We start from the raw sequence: 23457 nt of genomic DNA, 5'->3' as shown, positions 1-23457 counted from the left end.
AATATGCAGAGCTCTGTATTGCTCCTGGAAAACCGGCAGGCCAGGAGTTGATGGAGCCTCTGGGCAGAATATGAATGCCTTGATTTTCTCTCCCCCTGAGCAGCAGTGGAGAGGGCTGCTAGGACCAGCCAGCAGAGACCCAGCTATAATTGCTTGCCTGGAGCAGTAACATATTTCTGCACACCAGCTGAATACCAATGAGGACAGAAGGAAGGAAGGTATCAAACAGAACTGCAGGCAGGAGGAAAAGGAGGATAAGTGATTAAAGGAAGGACTTAGAGGCCAAGACTGAAGACAATGGGCTAGTTCTGATTAGGGCATTTTACCAGGGAGTGATTTGGGTTTTTAATGAATTTTTTTTCAGGAGCTGAATGCATTGCAGAGCTGGTTGGTGAGAAAGGGAGCAGGAGCAAGGGGCCAAGCAGTGTGACCCCAGGTGCCACTGAAAAGGCTGCTGCAAAGACAGAAGCAGGGAGAGAGGAACTGAGCCCAGGATAACTTAACTGAAAACAAGCACATGCTTTTGAGATCGGTGAGATTCGATTTCTCACTTGGGCCTTTTCCTTCCCAGTTCTCCTCTCTGTAATTGCTCACAAGAGCTTGTGCCATGTGCTCTGGGATGACCCTGCTTGAGCAGACAGGTTGGACCAGGTGACCCACTGTCCCTTCCAGCCTGAGCCATTTTGGGATTTAGGTTTACGCAGCAAGAACCTTTGAAATCCCCTTCCTCTGTCGCTGCCAGCTTAGGATAGAGTTTTCCTCACCGCTTGTGTGCTTGGAGATGAGAATCAGGGGGCAGAGTGGCCCCTCCATGACCACAGAACTCCAAAAGAGCTGCCCAGCAATGCTTCCCTGCTCTTCCGCCTGCTCCTGCAGAGCATGGCTGCACTGCCTTCTCCATGGCTGCTCCATGAAGGAGTGGAATAAGACTCAGTTTATTTGAATTCTGTCCTTAAGGGGAAAAAAAGCCTAAAAAAGAACCCAGCCCAAAGCAGCATGATGTAACTTCCAAGCCTAAGGTGAGAGGAAGCACTGCAGCATCACGGGGTGCTTTGAAAGCACATATAACCCATGAACTGCCTCTGAATTATCCTTTAGGGTCTGGTAATGGGAACTAAACATGGAGATCTAATGAGCTAAAAATAAGGCTGGAAAGAACAGGCTTAGTGTCTCATGAGTCACCGAATGTCAGCATCTGCCTTTTCTTCCTGAAATAATGTTGTGGAGGCTTTGGAGGAGCTATGGGGGGGAGAGGAATGAAACCTGGCAGTGCAGCCCTCATTGCTAAGCTCCAAAATCCTCACCTGTGTCCCTTTCTGTGGGCAGCTGCACGTTAAAAATAGCCTGGGAGAGGCTGTTTCCAGGCAGCAGCAGCAGCAGCGTGTGAGGTACCTGGGCATCCACGAGCGCTGCTCCTGGGTGACGTCAGCGCTCTGCAGGGACCAGGAATGTGATGCTGGACCCGTGTCTTGGCCAAGCTGAGCATGTGGGGAGTGCTGAAAGGCTTCCAGCCTTGCCCCAAAGCAGGGAAGCTGCTCAGAGCTGGGAGCTGCAGCCATCCTGTGCCCTTTTCCTGTGCAAAACGGGCTTTGCTGCATGAGTGGCGTTCAGAGGTTTGCCTTAGGGGGATGTTTTGAGAGGGGAAGGAGCGTGTGGGTTTGACCTATATCCTGCACATCATGTCCAGGAAGCCTGAAAGGCGTAATGGGAGGAATGTACTCTCATTTTCACCTCCATTAATTTTATCGGATTGCCGCTTTACATCTAATCATAATTGCTGGAAATACAGAGGGAAGGAGAGGGAAAACTGTCCTGTTGCTCCCTGGCTGATCAGCTGCAGGGATTCTGTTGTTTTAAAGCCACATAAATAGAAAAAGGTGCTGTTGTTTAGTGTGGCGTTGGGCTTGGGCTGAAAACATCTTTTTTTTGTACTGGAAATGTTGTTTGCTTTGTTAGAGGGAAATCAGTGAATGAGCAATTGCTGAGGCTGCACAGAAAGGAGAGATTCCTGCTAGCAGCCAGGTGCTAAATGTCTCAGCCTTCTGAAGCATCATAATAGGGTTTATTTGCATGAATTTTTGGAGCCAGCTTTGCAAAAGCAAACAGAAATACAAGCTCTGTTTGGTTTTCCTCAGGCAGCTGATTTAGGGAATTGTAGCCAAATTGAGAGCAAGGTAACCTTTCCAGGGGGAGTGGGAAACAACGTTGGAGAAACTATCCCCAGCTGAGCAGATGGTGGGCCCACAGTCTCCTGTTTCCAAAGAGGAGCTCTGTATGGGTATTTAAAACTCCATACAGAGCCTACTTTAGGATTTGTTCATTATAATGTACTGCTGCCTTTTCCCTTGCCACCACAAGCTCTGAAATGGCTGGGGGTAATTCCTGTACTGCTCATGCTCTTCAGGCTTTTAGTGGAGAGAAAATGGGGGAATTTCCAACTGATTCACAGCTGTTGATGTTAATACAAACTCAAATATTTTCTCACCAAACCCTCCTCACTGAGCTCTGCGTCAGTGCTGTATCCTTTGTACGAGCCCGTGTCCTTTGTGAAACGTGGCCCTCAGCTTCCACCTGCTGTTCAGAGCCAGAACGGCAGCTATGCCATGAATCCAGGAAAATGAAAACCATGGAATATCCTGAGTTGGAACCCACAAGGATCCTCGAGCCCAGCACCTGGCCCTGCATGGGACCATCCCCAAGAATCCCACCATGTTCCTCGGGGTGTTCCCCAAACATTTCCTGAACTCAGGCAGGCTTTGGACTGTGACCACTTCCCTGGGAGCCTGTTCCAAATATTAATGTAAATTGCAAACCCAAGCGCTGAAAGGTGAACGAGATGAAAGTGGAATTTGAATAACAATATAAAGCAGGTCCTGCTAAGGGTGTTGGTTTGGTTCAGATTCCCAGAACTTGGATAGAAGAGGTGATTTCCTAGGTGACTATTCAAGTGAGGCACTTTGTAGCTGTTTTAAGAAGGAATGTGCTCTCAGTTCTACAAAAGTGTGTTGTTCTTCTCTTTTCCAGCTAAAAACCACAGTGACACCCAAGTGTTCTTCTACCTGTGGATTATCTTCTGTTTCATCAGCTCTTGCTATACCCTCATTTGGGACCTGAAGATGGACTGGGGTCTCTTTGACAAAAATGCTGGTGAAAATACCTTTCTCCGAGAAGGAATTGTCTACCCACAGAAAGTGCGTATGCAGCCTGCTCTTACCTTAGGACAGGCTTGTAACACTTTAACCAAACTTGCTGAGTTTAAAGCATGTTGCAGTTGCTCACTGGAGCATTTCAATGCTATAGGCTGGGATTTTCCAGCAGTAGAGCTGATTTGTTTCCAAGAGATCATTTCTCGTTGAAATAATCAACAAATGAAATTTGTTTCCAAGAGATCATTTCTCATTTCCAAGAGAAATGCCCTTGTTTTGTTTGAGTTTGAGCAGCAGATTCTGTAGCTTCCCAAAGACCTGATGAGGTCTTTTGGATGCAGAAGGTGTTTGCTGAGCTGTTTTGTTCTTGTTGCTCCTCAGGCATACTACTATTGTGCCATTGTAGAAGATGTCATCCTGCGTTTTGCGTGGACCATCCAGATCTCCCTCACTTCCATGCAAATCTTTCCCTACGCTGCAGACATCATTTCTACTGTGTTTGCCCCACTTGAGGTGTTCCGGTAAGGCTGCTGGGCTGAGCAGCTCATTTCTCTTGGTTTTATTTTCACTTTTTTGTTCTGCAGCATCAGCATGGGGGGGCGGGGGGGAAGCACCTGGATCCTTTGGATGTAGTTTTTGTTTCAAGGGGGCCAGGATTAGCAGGAATATTTAATCCAAACAGGGTGCTGAGTGAAAAAAAGGGTAGGGGGCTCTGCCACAGTGTGGAGCTGAATCCTTCACACTGTGTTTGAAGTTCCTTCTGAACTGTGACATAATCTTGAGGGGTTAGTTTTTACCAAATTTCTTGAAATTTCCAATTGAAACTTCACTTGATTCTCAAGTTTCCAATCTTCAAACCTCTTTGTATTCTGTGTCATCGATTTGGATCCTGCAAGCTTCCAGGAGTTTTAAACACCTTTCCTGTAGCTGGAAACCCACCCCCACAGCTTCCTGGGAAGAACTTGATGCTGACCCTCTCTCATGTAGGTGCTGGAGGTGGCCTTTTGTAGGAATGTGCCCCCTGTTGAGAGAGTGACAAAACTATCCTTTTTCCCCTCAAAAAGGAAAGAAGCCCAGAAGTTTCTCTCCTTGATTAGGTGAAAAAGCCACCTCAGAGGCCTAGGGGACTTCACCTCAAATTTAAGGATAGCCAGTTGGACAGAAGTAAAAGTCCTGCCTGGGCAATTCACTAGAAAAAGAAGTGAACAAAGAAACTAATGGCTTTTGTGGGGTGTTTTACCAGGAGCAAGAATCTCTGGCACCTGGCTTGGTTTTTCTCTGTTTGTTATCTTGCCTTTTATTAAACCTTTTTGTTTTCAACACTGCAACAGAAGCCATCCTGCTGATTTTTATGCCTCCAAGGGTAGCTGAGCTATCTTGGGTGTGTTATAGACCTCCAAAAGCTTATGAGACCTGGCTCAAAGGAGCTCCTATTACAGCCTTTGGCTTGTAATGCTTGAACAATGTGATGCTGTCCATATTAGGATAGGGAATAAAAGTGACAGGTTCTGTTGCTCTCCAGAGGAAAGATGTTGCTGTTAGGATGTTTCTCCAGTGCTTTGCCAAACGCAGGAAACACCTGCAAAAAGTGGAACTCAGTTGGTAATTCCCATTTTTTTCCTCCATCCATCCATCCATCCATCCATCCATCCATCCATCCATCCATCCATCCATCCATCCATCCATCCATCCATCCATCCATCCATCCATCCATCCATCCATCCATCCATCCATCCATCCATCCATCCATCCACGCAGGCGGTTTGTGTGGAACTTCTTCCGCCTGGAGAACGAGCACCTGAACAACTGCGGGGAGTTCCGTGCCGTGAGGGACATCTCGGTGGCGCCGCTCAACGCCGACGACCTGACGCTCCTGGACCAGATGATGGACCAGGAGGACGGAGTCCGCAACCGCCGCAAGAACAAGCAGTGGAAGCGCAGCCTGAGCGTGTCCCTGCGCCGGCCCCGCCTCGCCTCGCAGTACGTTCAGCCCTGCTCTGAATGATAACTTGTGCTGTTTGCAGATCTATTCCTTCCCCCTGCAGCCTCAGCGTGTACAGTACTCAGTGGAGATTTCAGTTGTGCTTCCGTCCTGAGAAAGACAGAACCTTTTCCATTATCTCAAACTCTTCCCTTAGGACTCAGAAGCTGTCAGAATCGTGTTTTTGTCTAGTCTTCATCATTATCTAGAGACAACTTTATCCATGCCAGTTAGGTGATTTTTCCCATAACTAGTGTTATTCCTACTGCTACATTTTTATGTAAGATATGATAATATTGTAGTACACATTTCTCATTCAATTATTTCTTCTTTTCCTCTTAGATTTCTACACCTTTTATTGAGTAGAGATTTACTAGACCCAGTTAAATCAACCTTACTTGAGTCATCTAGTTTTATGACTTAGCTTTATTGACCTTTACTTGCTAGAAAATAATATCTTTTATCATATATCTGGACATTCTACACTGCTCTTTAAATGGATATTCCTATTTACATAAACTGATAAAAAGGAAAGAAAAAGCCTAAAAGAAAGTAATAGAACTGCTACAGAAGCCTGCCCTGCAGCTGCTGCATGCTGGGTGTTTATGGGCTGGGAGTCCTGCACTGGGAGTCCTGCACTGGGAATGGCACAAAGGGTTCAAAGTCGTGCAAAGATTTTCAAAGTTGCACAAAGATTTTCAAAGTTGCACAAAAGAAGGGCAGGTCCAATTAGTGAACGAGCGTTCCTCTCTCTGCCAGGGAGTTAATCCATCCTGTAGGCATTTGGGGTTTACCAGAACCCCAAATGGAAAGGAAAGGGAAATTCCCTTTCCTGAAATCAGGAAAGGGGAGTTCCCTTTTTGCTCACCCTTTTTACAAGGCTCCCCTCCTGCAGAAATAGCCAGAGGTTATAAATGCAAAGTGGAGGAGAGGTTCTCCTCAAGCAGACATTTATGAGGAAGAGGGAGAGGGGCTCTTTATACCTCATAGAAGGGCCAATGGTTTTAAACTGACAGAGGGCAAGGTTAGATTAGATATTAAGAAGAATTTTTTCCCTGTGAGGGTGATGAGGACCTGCACAGGTTGCCCAGAGAAGCTGTGGATGCCCCTGGATCCCTGGAAGTGTTCAAGGCCAGGCTGGATTTGGCCCTGAGCAGTATGGTCTGTAGATGTCACTCACATCCCTGCCTCTAGCAGTGGGGTTGGAACCAGATGATCTTTAAGGTCCCTTCCAACCCAAACCATTCCATGTCTCTGTATGATTCCAGTTATTCTTTGGTTAAGGTTCATATGTAAGATCTCAGACTCCTTCCTCTCTCAAATCCAAAACCATACATTTTTCTTCTTCCCACCCATCATCCTTGCACCCCAAATGTTTTCCCACCCTGCACCCCAGCCCCTGAACCTGCCCCCTGTGTGCTTTCCCTGCAGTGTTGCTCCAGTGTCCTGTGTCCCTCCTGCCCTGGCAGCCCAGCTGTGCAGCCCTGCCCTTTGGCCAGGGAGCACACCCAGGCTCCTCAGGGATGCTGAGGCACAGGGTCAGGAGTGTTGTGCAATCCCTGCAGCACTGCCTGGGAGGGGTGGGAGGAGGAGGAGGAGGATGTGCTCTGGCCTCAGGGCTGTGCTTGGCTCTTATCCCTGCATGGATGGGACCAATACCAACAGCCTTGGGGTGGCTGCTAGGGACTGAAAAATGTTATGCAAAGGGACTGTGAGCCAAAGGCTGCTGGAATTCCCTCCAGCCATGCCAATTTATCCCTCAGACATGCAGTGAGTGGAGATGTGCCAGGCATATCCCTAAAGAACTTCCTGCTCCTTCCTGCAGCCCAGCGGGAGATGGAGCAGGAGCACTCCTCTGGATCCTGCAAGGGTTTGGTGGGGTTCTGTGTGGAGGGCTGGGCAGGTGCCCCACATCCAGCAGTGCAGTGTCCCCAGCCATGTCACAGCCTGGCAGGTGACACTGGCCATGGGCAGAGTGGGCAGTGCCACAGGAGGAGGATGCTGAGGGAGAGCTGGAGAACTTTACAAGGCTCTGCTATTCCCAGGGAGAGTGGGAGGGTGTGAAACAGTAGATTGTTTATTCCCCCTCTGCATAAGAAAGACATTTTTTCCCTTTTTTTATTCCCCCAAGTGCACTGTGGGTTTGCTGTCTGCACGTCATTCCAGGAATTCCTTCTCCCCAGTGAGTGTTTTGTGTTTTGTTCTTTTCCAGGTCCAAGGCTTCTGACACAAAGGTATTGATAGAGGACCTAGCAAACGAAGTGAACACATGAGATGGCCACGTTCTCTTATTCCACATCCTTTGTTTTCTCGTTCTGTTCCCCTCTTCCCCAAGTAACCCGAGCTCTGGTACAGATCCAGCTGAAAACAGGAGAAAACACTGAACACGTTTTCTGAGCTCTTCCAGACCAGATCCTATGGACTCCAACAAGCTCACTGTGTTTCGTTTCTTTTCTTCTGGGTTAATTTTAATGTTCTATTTTAAACAAACAAACAAACAAAAAAAATAAAATATTTTACTTTGTTTTGCCAATAAAGAGGACAGTTCAGGAAAGAAGGATTGTTTACAGTCTCAACAAGGACATACAAACCTTATCTGGATAATGAAGCATCATAGGGGACTCCCTCATGGGACAGTGCCAAGAGCACACTCAGTTTCTGCTTGGCCCGGTTTTGACTGGTTGAAACCGGACTTTTTAAATCTGATTTTTTTTGTTGTTGGTTTTATTTTTCAGTTGTTTGGTTTTTTTCCTTCATATCCAGCGCTGAGGCACTGGCTGCACTTGCAGGGAAAGTGCACTTAGAGCAGTATCTTCATTCATGAAGCTACTTTTTAATTTGATGTAACTTTTCTTATAATTTTTTGGAAATATGATGTATCTGTTGCATATAGTTTTCACATTATTTATGAAACTTAACAACCATATGAGAGTGATTTTGAGTCCTGTGCAATGAAGGTTGTAATGGTAAAACAAAGTGGGGAATGTAGATTTCCATCTCCAGGGTTGTGGGGTGATGCCCCTGCAAATACCCCTTCAGTGAGACAACTTGCACCTGTGTGTACCTTCTCTCTCTTTTATTTCTTTTCAATTTTATTTTAAACCAAAGTTTCTCTTTCTGATATTTTTTTAGTTGCTGCTATTGCTTCTGGGCATGTCTCTCATGCCAGTTCAAAGCCAACGTGTGAAAGTAGTGCAGATGATCCTAAGGAAAGAAGAGTTGGTTCCCACCAACAGCACAAAACACTGAGCGAGCAAAGGCTTTGGAACTTCATTCTCCAGATCCAAAAGTACTTTTCCAAGCCTTAGGTGTGTCATGAGGGCATCTCAGTCCGAGCAGGGAGCTTTTCAGGAGTTCTCCAGCAGCCCAGCAAGGTGGGACAAGGCAAGGAGGTGACAGTTCTCATGGGACAGAGCGGGTTCATCATGCTGGGGCTTAGGAGTGGTGCTGTGTTTCAGGGAGCATGAAAGAACTGTGGTGTCCTGATGGGGAAGGTGAGGTGGAAACAGCTCTTCTGTGGCTTCTGGTTTAGCAAAAAGCCCCTGTTGGGCACTGTCCTGGTCATCTCCCCTTTGGCCCATCTCATTCTCCCAGTTTGGGAAGTGGGATACTTGAGCGGATTTGGGTAGTGCACAGCTGAGCAAATCATGTTGGAAGAGAGATGTGAACTCGATGGTCTCGTTGGTCTCCCCCCCTCCTGGGAGGGAGCCATGGAGCCCTCAGAGTCCTGTGGTCCTTCCCCTTCCCTTGTTCTCCCTGGGTGGGCAAGGGAAGGGTGAAACTCCTGAAGGAGGATCCTCACCTGGCTGGTGACAGGTTGGGCAGTGGAATATCAGGAATCTCTCCTCAGTTGCTCTTTGGTCATTGTTTCCCTTAATCAGCACCGGAATGTTGCATTTCCTCAGTTTGCCTGCTGTGCCTCTTGCCCAGAGGAACTGAAGAAGAAAACTTGCTTCTCTTCATTTAGTTGGAAATAGATTAAAACCCTTTAAATAGATTAAAACCCTGTTGTGGTGCTGCTCCTCTCATCTCCCTCCGTGTGGGGCTGCTCTGGTGGGAGCAGAGCTGGATGAGCTGGGGCTGCACTGGATTCCTGGCTTTACCTCCCTTAGGTCAGCTCATACTTTAAACAGAGCATTCCCATTCCCATGGAAGTGGAGTCTGGGATAAAGCCCCTTAAAATATTTCAGCCCCTTAAAATATTTCAGGTTCCTAATTAGCACTGGTGCCATGTCCAAACCATGTATGGGTATTTGCAGCAGTGGGGAATGGAGCCATCCCTGACTGGGGAGCTTAGGGGAGGGCAGCTGCACTGGGAGGGAGGCAATCCAAAATTATTTGGATTCATTCAAATCAAGTAACACCACTGGGTGTTACTTAAGCAAAGTGGTGATTTTTTTTTTTTTTAATATATACAAAGAATCTGAGCTTTACTGGTAATTATCTTCCTTTCAGAAGGAAATTAAAAATACAGAGAGACATTGTGAGCAGTTTGGTCTAGTGGAGGGTGTCCCTGCCCTAGGCAGGGGGCTGGAACTCTATGGTCCTTAAGGCCACTTTCAACTCAAACCATTCCATGGTTCTGTGATTTGGAAGTGGTGCCAGTCCCCTGGGAGCACCCTGCCTTCCTCAGCTGGGCTAGGGAGGGCAAGGCAAGGCTGGGTGGCCTATGTCCATCTGTCCATCCTGCTGCTGCACCGTCCCACCCTCTGCTTCCCAATGTGACGGGGTGGGTCGGGTTGCAAGTGATTAAATTCTTATTCTGTAGTTTACCCAAATCCTTATGGGAAGCAACAATTCAGTGTGTCCATCTGCTCTGCTCCTTGCTCTGCTCTTTCTCTTCCCTTTTTCTGTCTTTGCTGGCAGGAGAAGTAAGGAGAAAAAAAAAAAAAAGGGAGGTGGCATGCTATGAGGAGCAAACATGATCTCCTAAAATAAAACATGGTCCCTTTTGGCAGTGAAGATGCTGTCTCAGGGGAAAGCAGCCTGAATTCCCCGAAGTGTGGCTTTTAAAGGCTCCTAGCTCCCAGCCCTGCATCTGCCTGTTCCCTCCCTCCCAGAGATTTCTGAGAAATCAGGCGTGCAGATTCCTCCTGAGAGCAAGCACTAAAGCTGGGATGGCTCCACGTCTACAGGAACATCTGGCCAATAAAGGGAGACCTAATGAAGCACAACAGATGGTGAGAGAAAATAGCCCTGTCCCTCCTTGGGAGCAGCAGGAGCCAGGGCAGTGGGGACATGGCCAGGGTGGCTGCATTTCCTGAGCTGGGCTTTGCTCAGGGGTGCTTGAGAACACTCCTGGTAGGGAGAGCAGCAGGGTGGCAGTCCAGAAGGACAGAGCAGCGTTAAAGGAGCTGGGGGTGAGGGGTTTATCCACTGCTTTAGTTGTTGGGATGCAGCTGGGTGGGAGGTGGAAGCTGAGGAAGTCTTTAAGCTGTGGATTTCAGGTGTTGGGCTGTGCCTCATGATTCAGTGGAGGTTGGATTGTACAGCTCTGAGGATGGTGTGGAGCTGCTTTGGTCTGGTGGAACCCATGGATGGTGCAGTCTAAGGAGAGGAGATGCCACCCTGTGGCATTTGTGACTTTTGGAGATTCCCTCTGAACTTGCTTCTCCGTGCTGATTCCCTCCTGCTTTCCATCCTGCTGCTCCTCTGGGGATTTTGGGGTTGCAGGGGGTGCGGTGTTGCAGCACCCAGAGTTTATTTGCTGGCTGGGGTTTCCTGTGTCGGTTTGGGATGGTGTCACCAGAAACACCAGGTCCCTGTGCTTGGGCAGGGCAATGCCATGTGCCATGGGTGTGCTCCTGACAGGACAGCAGGGCAGGATTGGGATCTTTGGACTCAGCAAGCAGGAGTGGGGCCTCTCCAAGGAGAACTGATGCTGTCCCACCATGTTTTAAAAGAAATGCATTTGCAGCACTCTTGGCTGCAGCCTTTGTGTATCCAGTAAGCTCCTACCTCTCTCATCCAGGTGCATTCCCAAAGTCAGCTGGTGTTCATCCTACACCTTTCCCAACCCTGGTCCTGGCCCTCCTCGTTCTCAGTGTCTTTGCTGTTTGATTCCAATGAAAGGGGCCTGGCAGCAGCCTTCAGCATGAACATCTTGGAATGGGAGAGATCTCTGGTGGAAATCTCAGCAGAGCTGGATCCTGCTGCTCCTACTCCTCTAAAAACCCTTGTGCTGCTCGTTCTGCCTCTGTACTGGTGCTCAGCTGCCAGGCCAGTGTGGCAGACAGGGAGGGAAAGCAGTTCCTGCCTCAGGAGATAACAATCCCTGGGGATTTCACTTCCAACGAGCGGTGGGGACAGCGTGAATGAAGCCTTAGCTGTGTTTTGAACAGCCCAGGGGGTTTGGCCTTGTCCTGCAGGGATGTGCCCTGCTCTGCTCACTGGGCTTCAGGGGCTGTGTCCCCAGCGTCAGGCCACGTGCTGGGAAGTGTCCTGGGGCTGGGACGTGGCTTGGCAAGCTGGGGACACAAAAGCCACTTTGCTCACATGCTGCATCCCAGCTCCGTGTCCTCCGTCCTCTCCTCCACCCTTCTGCCTTGCACTCGCAGGGGGAAGGTGATCTTCTGCCTTAAACATTATTATTATTTTTTAATTTAGGTTTTTGTTCCAGAAGGCAACCGGATTGTTTTGTCTCCTTGGAAAAGAGGGGCTGGGGCTCCTGGGGGAAGGGTGGTAAATCCCTGGGGTACCTCTGCAGCAGTCACGGCTGGGCTCAGTGGCTGTCACCTCATCTGACCTTGCCTCCTTTTCATGACCCCCATCCCAAACTCTGCACCTTGGGGCCAGCGTCCCCTGCTGCCACCGTGGGCTAAACTGGTGTGTCACCATCCCTGGGGGCTTCAATCCCTGCTGCAACAGCCTGGACAAGGAGAGGGAAGGGACACAGCACGGGAAGCTCCCCAATGCTGACACCCCAGCCCTGCTCCCGGTGGGAGCCAAAGGCTGCCCTGGCCCGGGCACCGCCCCTGCCTGGCACGGTGCCCTGTGGCCTGACAGTCCCACAACTCTGTAAACCAAATTGCAAACTCTTCACTCCAGAGGAGGAATTGGGCATCCTGCTAGAACTTGCTGTGACCTCTCCATCCCGTAGGTCCTTGTGGCCAAGGATGGGCGCTCGGGAGGGGCCCGGAGTGGAAATGCCCAAGTTCCCCCCGGGCCCTGCTGCCGCCTTCCTCTCCCCCTCCCCGCTGTGTTGGTCTAAATGATCTTTCTATGAAGCCCTGTAGATGTCAAAAGTAATTATGGAGTGTGATTAGTCCTCTGTGGGTGCTTTCTTTCTTCCCCCCTCCTTTCTCTTTTGCTATCCCCTTCTCCACTCTTGTTTTGGCTCAGTGGAAAAGGTGAGGACAAAGAATTGCCGCTTGCTTGGACTCATGATGTATCTGTGACTGCGCTATTAGCTGTCTCCTCCTCCTCCTTCCTCCCCAAATGGATATAATTTTTGAAGTGTGGAATTCCCTTCTTGATAAGTAGGTTTAAAAAAAAATACTGCACAATGTGATACTGTTTCATAGTTTCTAGGTGGTTGTATACAGCAAAGTTACTGTGATTGTGTTTTTTCAAAGGAAAAAGTGATTGGTTACGAAATCTGTCCTTTTTTCATTATTACAAGCTCTTTGTTTTCCAATGATCTGATGGCTCTTTTGTCCCTGGTCTGTGTGTTTGTCTTCCCAAGTGCCACCCCTGTGCTGCATCCACCCACGGAGCATTGGCTCCTGCTGCTCCTGCTCTCTTGGGAGCTGTGGGATGTTGCTGGAGGTGGAGGACATCCCTGTCCTGGGAGGAGGTGGAGGTGCTTGGAGGAGGGAGCTGTCTGAGGAGGGGTTGGAGGGGCTCACAGGAAGCAGCCCAGCTTTCCCCCAGCACCAGCCCAGCTCACACCCCACATGCCAGGGGCTGGTGCTGGGGGGAACCTCCTGCCCAGACTGTGCTGTGCTGGCCAAAGGCTCGTGGTCCTTTTGGGAGCCTTTGGCTGCCTCTCTCCAGCTGATCCCCAGTGCAAGGTGGTGTCCTGCCAGCACGGTGTGTGACCAGAGGCTGAGCAGCCCAGCCCTGGGTTGTTTGGGGTCTGTGCTTTTATTCTGCTCTTTAAATCTCTCTGTTGCCTCCTGCAATCAATCTCCCTCCAGAAGAGAGCCCAGAGCCTTGAAATCACTCTAAGCCTGTTGCTGCTCACAGCAGCCACTTCCCGGAGGTTTAATCCCAGCCACAGCTCCCTGCTGGCATTCCTGGCTGGTGGCAGGAGCCTGGCTGGTGGCAGGAGCCCTCCTGCTGCCCTTTGGCACCTCACCCCAGCTCCATGGGGACATCTCCCAGGCGTGTGTCACCTCCAGAGGCCAGGCAGAGGAGCCAGGATCCCTTTCTGGAATGGCCTGCAGGTAAGGATGGGTCCTGGTGTCACAGGGGAGGTTGGACACAGCGCTGGGGATAGGGTGAGGGTGGTTCCTCTGCCCTGGGCTCTTCCACACAGAGCTCTCAGCTGGCCCTTCCTGCCTCCCAGCAGCCAAGTGAAGATGCTCGTTCTGTCCCCCATGGAGTCACTCCTGTGTCAGCCCCTGTGGGGAAGGAAGGAAGGAAGGAAGCCCTTGGGCTCAGGTTTGGCTGTGATGAGGGCCCCATGGCCACTGGGGTGGCCGGGGACATTTTAAGAAGATAAAAGTGATTTCTTGCTGCTCGTGCTGGCAGGGGTTGGTGTGGCCAGAGCCAGGAGGATTAAAACAATTTCATAATCCTGGTGATTTCCTTTTGATCGGGATTATGAAACCAATCACGAATATCAAAAGCCACAGCTTAAAGCAGCAGCCGGAGCGGGGCCGGGACGCCCTGGGCCCCCTCAGAGCCCCGGTGCCCTCAGAGACGGCAGCCCTGGCACCTCCAGGTGAGCACTGCCCACCCCGGACCCTCGTCCTGTGTGGGGGGACCTGGGGAGGGGGGCAGGATGGGGGTGTGGGTGTGCAGGGCCTCAGGAGGGCCTCAGGATGGGGGTGTGGGTGTGTGGGGCTTCAGAATGGGGGCAGGATGGGGGTGTTGGTGTGCAGGACCTCAGGATGGGGGCAGGATGGGGGTGTGGGTGTGCAGGGCCTCGGGAGCAGGGCAGGATGGGGGTGTTGGTGTGCGGTGAGCAAGGCATGCCGTGTTTGGGGGTAGGAAGGTGTAGGGATGCACCCAGCTCGGATCCCTCCTCCACGGCTCTGGCTCGCCGTGGGTCCAAGCAGGATTTGGCGTCCGGGAAGCAGGGGAATTTAGCACAGCTGCAAACGTGTGATGCTCGCAGGGAGGTGCCGAGAGCCGGCGGAGCAGCGGGGACATGCGGGACAGATCCCCCGGGCAGGGCCCGGCTTCGCTCCGCAGCCCAGACAAAGGACGTTCCTGAGGGAGGGCCGGGGCAGGATCTCTCCATCCCGGGCCGCTGGGTTCCCCTCCTGTGGCGTTCCCTGAGTGGCGGAGGGGGTCAGCCCCTGTCCCCAGCGTGGCGGTGGCCGCGGTGGCCCTGCGGGGACCGGGCCGGCTTTGGCCGGGTGCGCGGAGAGGAGAAGGAGGAGGAGGAGGAGGAGGAGGAGGAGGCCGGGGCGGGAGGCAGGGCCAGCACGGCCCCACAGCCCAGCCAAGCGGCTGAGCTCGGGCTCGGCTGGAGGGGCTGGGATTTGCTGGTTTGGCCGTTTTTTTTTTTTTTAATTTCTTTTTTTCCCTCCCCTGCTTCCTTCCCTTCTTCCGCTTTCTTTCTCCTTCTTTCCCAGCCCTCTCCCGATGCCGCTCCGGGGGTAAGGACAGCCCTCGCATCCCGCCCGTGGCCCCGTCCCGCTCAGCCTGGGGCTGTGAGGGGCTGCGGGGCGGCCGTGGGGCCCAGGGGTGCCACGGGGATGCTTCTGCACCGCGGCCACGGGGGAGGCTCCTCCAGGGCCACCACGGGGACGGGATGGGACGGGATGCTCCGGCGGGGTGCAGGAGGGCAGCGGCCCCTCGGCGCCACCGGGCCGGCGAGGCGGGCGCAGGACGAGTGCCACGTGTGGCCCCGGGGGCCGGGGCGGAGCAGGGGCTGGCTCTGGCTGCTGGCACCTCGGCGAGTTGTCGCTGGGAGGGATTTATGTTCCGCGGAGGTTTGGGGCCCTGGTTTAGCTCATGAAGTGTCAGCTCCCTCCGGGTTTTGTTGCCGGGTGCCCCAGGACACCTGGAACAGTGTGGGTGGGCACTGGCGCTGCTGCCCAGCCCCTGGCCACCCTTTTTGGGGAACCACCGATCCCTCATTGCTGCCCCATTCCTCCTGCTCCCCAGTGATGCTGGCAGGCTGTCGGTGCTCGGGGTGGATGGGTGGCCTGATGCTGTGCCACCTCGCTGTCCCCTTCCACTCCAGGCGCACGCCGGTGGCATTGCGTGCATGTACCCCGCAGGGCAGGTGCGGTGATGCCCTTTGTGGGTGGGCAGGGTCATTCCGTGGGTTTTATCCCCGCAGGAACCATGGAGGGGAGCCCTCCCGCTGAGGCGCAGCGCCTGCCGCGGCCCCCCAAGCAGCACGCCCAGGGCGGCCGCAGGCCCGGCCCCGCCGGAGCGCCCCGAGCCCCGCGGCCCGCACGCCGTGCTGGAGAGCAAGGTGAAGGCGCTGAAGGAGAAGCGGGGCGGGCGGCCCGGGACCCCCGCGGCTGCCCCCGAGCGCCCCTCGCCCAAGAAGCCGCGGCCCCGGCGGGGGAAGGCGGAGGTGGAGCCGCGGGTTCAGCTCCGGACCTACCTGACGGACGGGCTGCTGGACGGGGGGCAACCCGAGCCTGGCAGCGCCCCCGCAGCCCGCGGCGGCACCCCGGGGCTCTGGAGGGTGCCGGCAGCCAGGGGAGATGTGCCCGGCGGCGCCGAGCTGCCCCCGGACAAGGGCAGCAGGTCCTGGCACTGCGCCTCCCTCCATGAGAGACCCGCCCTGGATGAAGCGGCCCGGAGCCCGCTGAGGGACCGGGGGCGTCCCTCCGTGCCCGCGGCCCAGAGCTGGGAGAGGCTCTCGCTGGCTGAGCGCGTGGAGAGGAACCGGCGGCTGCTGCACGAGGTGCTGGGCCTCGCCCCTCCCGGTGCGTGTTTGGGAAGGTGGGAGGGAGGGAGGGAGGGAAAACCTTTGGGATGACGGGAGTCCTCCAGCCTCCCACGCTGCAGGTGCAGCTCCCTGCTGCCTCACACCCCAGGGCTGCCCCATCCCCTGCACCAGGATGTAGGAGGTGCTCATGGGTGATACCTGTCAGTCCCCTCTGGTGTCCTGGTGAGGAATTTCACTGCTGAAAGCAAAAGCGAAAAAATTTCGGGGACACACCAGATCTGTGGGCATCACTGTCCCTTTGCAAGCTGCCACCAGAAAAGAGAATAAATTTCTCCTTTGATAGCATCTGCCCCGATGACCCCGTGCCCATCATCCCCACAGTCCCACACCTACAGCCAGGTGCTGTTGCCCTACATTCCACTCCTTTGTGATCTCCCAGAGCCAAATATCTGGGAGAGCCCTGTGCAGGGTGGTGGGATGGGATATATGGGGGGTGCTATCAAGAGGAAGGGGGCTGCCATCCAACCAGGCTAATGCCTTGTCCTTCCTGCATTTCAGAGATGCCAGCGAGCGATGGGGACTGGGACTCAGGGGTTTCACTGCAGGATGCTGAGGGCTGCAGGTAGGTCAGTCCCAGCCTGGGGCAAAAATGGACATTTCCTTCTTTCCCACTCCCCAGTCTTGTATTTTAAATGCACCTTTTGAAGCAGCTCCAGGGAAGGGCTGTGGGGCAGCTGGTGAGGGAGTGTGGCTGGGCCCCAGCGATGCTTCGGTGGGACAAGGGACAGGAGCTGGGTGTCCCCTGGTCTCTGAGCTCAGGACATCCCTGCCAGGATGCCAGGGCAGGAAGGGAACTGGGGAAGAGGATGGGACAGAAATTTGCTCCAGGTGCTTAAGAGGATCGAGGCAGCAGGAGTGTGTAATCTTGTTGGGCTAATGGAAAACCTTACAGGTACAGACTAAAAATAAGGAGGTGGCATAGGCAGGTGAGAGACTGGGGGCTGCAAAGGGCAGATCAGTGAGTGGGGAAAGACCCTCCCAGTGTTGTGGACACTGCCTCTGCTCTGCTCTGGCAGCTGGGTCAGTGATGGGGGTGCAAGGCAGAGCCAGGGATGCAGCACCTCCTGTGGACAGGGCAGCCAAAGCCTGGGGGAGGCCTGGGCCTCCCGTGGTGCTGCTGAGGGGGCAGCGTGTGCCCACCGTGCTGCACTGAAGAGGTTAAGGCCAGGCTTCCCGAGGAGGCTGCCTGAGCTGATTATTTTAATCAGGAGGATTAGGGCCATGGCCAGCCAGGAAAGCAGTGGTGCAGCAGGGAGAGCTGTCAGGTCCCTCACCCTGCACTCAGAGGGGGCTGGGGGTGTGGGGAAAGGCCCCCTGCAAGGGAAGGGAAGGCAGTCAGACAATCAGGTCAGAGGGCCACCCCAAACCTCCCTCCAGGCAGGGATGGGAAGTGGTGCCTGCCCCGTTTCCCTGTCCAGCTCGGGGGTGCCCGAGGCACAAAGCACTGCCTCGGCTGAGGCTGTGCCCGAGCTGGGTGGGTGCTGGGGCTGTGCCTGAGCTGGGTGAGTGCTGGGGCTGTGCCCGAGCTGGGTGGGTGCTGAGGCTGTGCCCGAGCTGGGTGAGTGCTGGGGCTGTGCCCGAGCTGGGTGAGTGCTGGGGCTGTGCCCGAGCTGGGTGGGTGCTGAGGCTGTGCCTGAGCTGGGTGAGTGCTGGGGCTGTGCCCGAGCTGGGTGGGTGCTGAGGCTGTGCCTGAGCTGGGTGAGTGCTGGGGCTGTGCCCGAGCTGGGTGGGTGCTGAGCCCGCCCCACGGTCTCACCTGGCACGGGGAGGGGAGGTGCCTGCCCGGCCATCCCCGGCGTGGCCGCCAGCCCGCCCATGAACGGCGGCCAAGCCCCGCTTTCCCCGGGCAGGGCAGCCTCGCCGTCACTGTTAAAGCACGTCTAATCCCTGTTATTTTTTCCTAATCCCGCTGTCCCGCTGCGGGGCCGCAGGCCCTCGGTGGCCGGGCAGGAGCTGGAGCTGAGCCCGCGGCACGAGCAGGCCAAGCAGCTGCTGCAGCGCGCCCGCATGAAGGCCCGCACGAACCCGCTGCGCGCCAGCCACGACATCCTCCTGCTCCCCAGCGCCGTCCCGCAGCCCAGGTCAGTGCTCCACGGTGTTCCCAGGCCCACGGCCGGGTTTGGGGCGCATCCACACGGGGTTTGGAGCCGGCACATGTGTGCAGGCACGCGTGTGGAGCTGGGATCCGACCCGCTGCCTCGTACTCGGGATGTGCCCAACCTCTTCACAGCACGGTGTTTGGGTGTTAGTTGTGGTTTGTGGTCACACGGAAGTATCAGTGGTGGGAGGATGGCGTTTCCCAGCTGATGGGGAATGTTTTCCTGGGTGAGAGGGAAAACTGGTAGGAGGGAAAACTCGCTGCTGGAGGCTGGACCACAGCGGCGTCTCGCCAGGTCATGTGCGATGTGGTGTTCCCGGAATGATTAACCACACACCTCGGGCAGGAAAGGGGCGATGGAGGTCGAGCCCTGGCAGCAGGGAGGTGCCGCAGCCCCTCCGGATTTCAGCTTCAGGCTGGAGGGAAGCAGGGCCGTGCACAGCCCGGGCAGCACCGGCCGGACTTTCCTCCTTGCGCTGGGTTTTACACTTTTCTCCTTTCGCACCGGGTTTTCCCCCTCCCGCCCTGCTTTCCCAGGCTTGCCGAGCAGCTCGCCTGCAGGGCGTCCGTCTGTCTGTCCCCATGGCAGGGAGCCCGGCGGGAGGCCGAGCGTCGCCCCGCGGGACGGCGGGAGCCTGAGCGATTCATCCAGCGGGGAGTCGAGCTGCGGGCGGCCGCGGCGGCCGCGGGGACCGTCCCCGTCCCGCGTCCGCTTCGAGGACGAGTCGGCGCGGGACGCCGAGGTGCGGTACCTGGAGCGGCTGCAGCTGCGGCAGCGGCGGGCGCTGGGCTCGGCCATCGCCTCGCCGGAGCCGGCCGGCAGCAGGCAGCCGGGGGACGGCGCCGGCCAGCCCAAAGCCCGCGGGGGCGACCTCGTGGCCGGGGGCAAGTGCAGCGCCTGCGGCTCCTTCCTTGGTGCTGCCGCCGGCCGGGGCACGGACGCGCAAGCTGCCCCCGACCTGGCCAAAAGCAGCCCTGCGGCACAAAGAAGCGTCCCAGGGGATGGCAGAGGGCCGGGCGCTGCCCAGACAGAGCCTAAAATCCGGCCTCTGGGCCCAGGAGGGTCCCCGCTGTGGATCCTGCCCTCCCGGCAGCGCATCCACACCGAGAAGATCAAGGAGACTTATATCGGGGATGTCACCTACATCGACGAGGTGGACTCGGCCCTGGAGAGCACCGACACCTCCGACGGCTGCCGGACAGACAGCGAGGAGGCCGGACCCCGCAGCCCCCACCTGCGGGGGCACCGGGACCCCCGCAGTCGCGGGCACAGAACTCCCCGCGCTGCCCCGCAGCCGGAGCCGAGGGCCAGGAAGGGGACGTGTGCGGCCAGCGGCGGCCCCGAGGATGGGGACTCGGGTCCGGGCACTGTTTGCCCCCCACCACCGGGAAGAACCAGCAGCCGGGAAGATGGGGAACCCCATCGACATCTGGGGCGCAGCAGCAAGGGAGCGGGGAACACAGCTCGCTCCCCGCAGCAGCCCAGTGAGCCCCTGGAGCCTTCCTCGCAGCTGAGGACCAGCACCCCCATCCCAGGCACCCACGTCCCTGCTCCCCCTCCTACCAAGAAGGCCTGCGCCCAGGTGCCTTGCAGGAAAGCGCTGTTCTCCAGCAGCAGCCGCCAGGCGCCGAGCCAAGGAGCCCGGGGCCCGGAGCCGGATGCTGGCAGCGCAGCCCCACCGCAGCCCGGGGGCACGGCGGGGCCGGCCGAGCGGCGCAGTCCCTGCAGCCCCCGCTGGCTCCCGGGGAGCCCCCTCCGTGCCTTGTCCACCAACAACTGCAACAACACCCACGGGCAGGACGCCCCGGGGGCGGGCAGAGGTAAGAGCCCCACGCATGGGGTGCTGGGGGGTGTCCCCAGTGAAACAGGCGTGTGACTGTCTCTCTGTGGCTGCAGGGACGCTGTCGCACCCCGCTGGCAGCCCTGTCACCGCCGTGCCCCCGGAGGATGCTGATCCTGTCGGGGAAGGTGCCGGGATGTCGGGAGCGCAGCCACAGCGGCACCCGGCCGGCAGCGCGGCACACGGGTGAGTGAGCACCATGGCTTCCAAACCGGGCAGCCCTGGTATCCCATACCAGGCAGTCCTGGCATCCCACACCGGGCAGCCCTGGCATCCCACACCGGGCAGCCCTGGCATCCCGCACCGGGCAGCCCTGGCATCCCACACCGGGCAGCCCTGACATCCCGCACTGGGCACTGCTGGGTTGAGCTCCCTGGCTGCAAAAACCTCACAGGAACCACAGTGTGGGGGTTACAATGTGCCCCCTGAGTTTGGGGGAGCTGCATTTCCCCACATGTGGTTCTGCCCAGGGATGTTTGAGCAGATGTGACAGAGGCGTTTCACTGGTGTCGGGTTCTTCCCTTTTGAGGAAAATCATCTGCCCTGGGGCTCTCCAAGTGCGATCCTGCCAGCCCCGTGCCTGGTGCTTCGTGTCTTAGCCTGGCAGGACAGTTCCAAGGTGATGCTGGGTCCTCTGAGCCCGTTGTCAGGATGTGATCCCTTGGGGCCGAGCAGGGGACTTCTGAGATGCGTTAAACCCCTGAAATAATGGAGAAAACAGGGAGGGAGCCCTTCGGGTCACTTTGGGTAGTGACAAACTTGTGTGTGCTGGGGCACTGCTGCGGGGAGGAGGCTGCCCCCGATCTCAGCGTGCACCCCGATTTCAGCGTGCTGCAGCTCTCCGGGCTGCCGGGGTGGGTCAGGATGCAGCCCCAGCCCGGAGGCAGCTGCAGGTCCTCCTGCAGACGTCGGTGTGTGACCGCCACGCCTCTCCTCCTGCCCCCAGGGAGCCGGGGCGGCCAGTGAGCCGCAAGGGCAGCAGCGCTTCGGTGTCGGGGCTGAAGAAGCTCCTGTGCAGCCTGAGCCAGAGCACCAAGCAGCGCCTGGGCCGCTTCCGCTGCTACAGCATGGAGCAGCTGCCGGCCCCAGGCGGCTCCCCGCAGGGCAGCCCCGGCGTCAAGAAGTCACCGTCCCTGCAGTCCCTGCAGCTGGTGAGCTTGGACATGCGGGGGTGCCATGGGGAGACACAAGGGAAAGGATGCTGGGCTGGGATGAAATATTGCTGAGTATGGATTTGTGGCTCAGGCAGTCCTGGAGGGGACACGGGGGAATGAGCCACTCCAAACCTGCTGTGTTTGAAAAGCCCAGAGCCAAGAGAGAAGTGGAAGGGGGAAGGAGGGAGAGAGGGGTGGTAGTGGAAGCGCAGATATGCTCATCCCTCCTCAGCAGCGAGCTGGGGAGTGCTCCAGGGGTATGGGACGTCCCAGTTCCTCCATTCCCATGGCACATCAGTGGGTGAAGCACTGCAGTACTGCACAATGTTTGTCCCCATCTCAGCCAGGTGTTTGTCCCCAGGTGTCACCCTTCTGCCAGCCCCAAAAAGCTGCCTCTATCCAGAGCCTGCATCCCCAGCTGGGGAAGACACCTCGTGCCAGTGCCTACCTCCTGCCCCAGACCACAGCTGACAGGTAGGACGGGGCCTGGCATGTCCCTGCGGCGCCCAGGACGCTGTTCTGGGATGCTGTGGTGGCTCAGTGCCACCAGGGGCTGCAGCAGCTTCCCTTGTCCCCTCTGCCCACAGGAAGGGGGGCTCGGGGCCGCAGCGCTCGCTGAGCGTGGAGGACATCGGGGCTCCGGGCCAGCTGCGCGCGGTGGGGCGCGTGGTGCAGGTGTTCCCTGATGGCACCAGCCAGCTGGAGCTGCAGCGGCCGCCCCACGGCGCCTTCGGCTTCTCCGTCACCTCCGGGCACGGCCGGCCCGACACAGGTACTGTGGGACAGCCCAAAGCTTTGGCACACTTCAGGGGGCTCCCATCCCACCCCAGGGGTGAGCTTTGGCACGGGTACAGGGGTTGCTCCATTGCTGGACACAGGTACTGTGGGACATCCCAAAGCTTTGGCACACTCTGATCCCTCCATGGTGGCTCCCATCCCACCCCAGGGGTGAGCTCGGGCGTGGGTGCAGGGGTTTGCTCCATTGCTGCAGAGCTGATGCAGGAGGGGGGACACTGCCATCACACAATCAATCCCATGTGTCCATCAGCGCTTTGCTTGGGACACACAGCCCTCACCAAAGGCTGTTTATCACAGGTTTGTTTCTGTGCAGCCCCTGGGCTCTCAGCCACAGCCGTTCCCTCTGCAGGTGTCTACGTGCAGGAGATGGCGGATGCTGGCACGGCCAAGCTCTACGCGGGGCTTCTGGCCGTGGGGGACGAGATCCTGCAGGTGAACGGCGCGGCCGTCTCGGGGCTGGGGCTGGCCGGGCTCCGGCAGCTGCTGCTGCGCGCTGACAGCCTGTCCCTGCGAGTGCTGCGGCACCGCCCCGCGCCGCGCTAGCCCCGCCACCGCTCCTGCCGAGCCCGGCCGGAGGAGGAGCATGTCCCAGGGATGGGAGGAGGAGGATGTCCCAGTGACAAGAGGAGGAACATGTCCCAGGGATGGGAGGAGGACGATATCCCACTGATGCCCCACGATGCTGCAGAATAGCATGGACCAAGCTACCTCGCAGTGCCAGGACCTGCCCGGCTCCACTGCAGTGGCTTTCCTTGTCCCCCCGGGAGAGAGTGTGGGAGCAAGGACATCCCGGTGTCTCCAGGAGCTGCCCAGGTGTGGGGGACAGGGGACAGCCTGGCCCCAACAGAGCTGGGTGCGTCTGTCCTGATGGGCACTGGGGTGACCAGCATGGGGACACCCCATCTCTGTGACCCCAGGAGACAGAGGGGCTTCCTGCCAGCACTGCCACCCTGTGCTGGAGGGCTGGTGAGGTTCTTTTAAATTATTGCAAACTGAAACCCAAAAATACATCTATGCAATAACAGAACAGTGCCCTTGGCTTGTGGCATGGAGGGGCTGGGCTGGTGCTTGTGGCCTTTGCTACCTGTTTTCCCATGGCCCTGCTGCTCCACCAGCCACCTCCTGACCTTGCTGTGGTGCTGGGGGGGGCCCTGGGCAGGCAGGTGGGGGGGCTCAACCACCTGCAGGGCTCCGTGGGGATTTTGAGGGGTTCTTTTTTCCAGCCATGGAAGGCAAAACACATTTGTGGAGTGTCTCCAGCAGCAATGGCTGCCCTCTGCATGGTGGTGCCCCACATCTGGGCACAGCTGCCCACAATGCTGAGGTGACCCCAGAAACTGCAGATGCTGTTTATGT

General features: G+C 56.4%; 2 protein-coding genes across 2 annotated transcripts in view; both read left to right on the top strand.

Moving 5' to 3' along the window:
• XPR1 (xenotropic and polytropic retrovirus receptor 1) overlaps positions 1-12766 on the top strand; it is a 115268-nt gene extending 102502 nt beyond the window's left edge. The window contains exons 12-15 of the mRNA XM_036387554.2: positions 3025-3191; positions 3528-3667; positions 4905-5126; positions 7340-12766. Of these exons, the coding sequence (XP_036243447.1) occupies positions 3025-3191; positions 3528-3667; positions 4905-5126; positions 7340-7400 (590 nt within the window). The 3' untranslated portion in view covers positions 7401-12766. The remainder of the gene's footprint in view (positions 1-3024; positions 3192-3527; positions 3668-4904; positions 5127-7339) is intronic.
• Positions 12767-15591: 2825 nt separating this feature from the next.
• On the top strand, positions 15592-23114 carry KIAA1614 (KIAA1614 ortholog). The gene is given in 10 exon segments (XM_036387972.1): positions 15592-15665; positions 15667-16187; positions 16709-16772; positions 18142-18291; positions 18898-20129; positions 20206-20335; positions 21096-21300; positions 21665-21777; positions 21891-22075; positions 22451-23114. Coding segments are annotated over 10 exon segments (2868 nt in total). The 3' UTR covers positions 22645-23114.
• Positions 23115-23457: the final 343 nt, after the last annotated feature.

This window comes from Molothrus ater, chromosome 9 (assembly GCF_012460135.2).
Source record: "Molothrus ater isolate BHLD 08-10-18 breed brown headed cowbird chromosome 9, BPBGC_Mater_1.1, whole genome shotgun sequence".
Taxonomy (NCBI): Eukaryota; Metazoa; Chordata; class Aves; order Passeriformes; family Icteridae; genus Molothrus; species Molothrus ater.
This window is presented reverse-complemented; position numbering and strand designations above follow the sequence as displayed.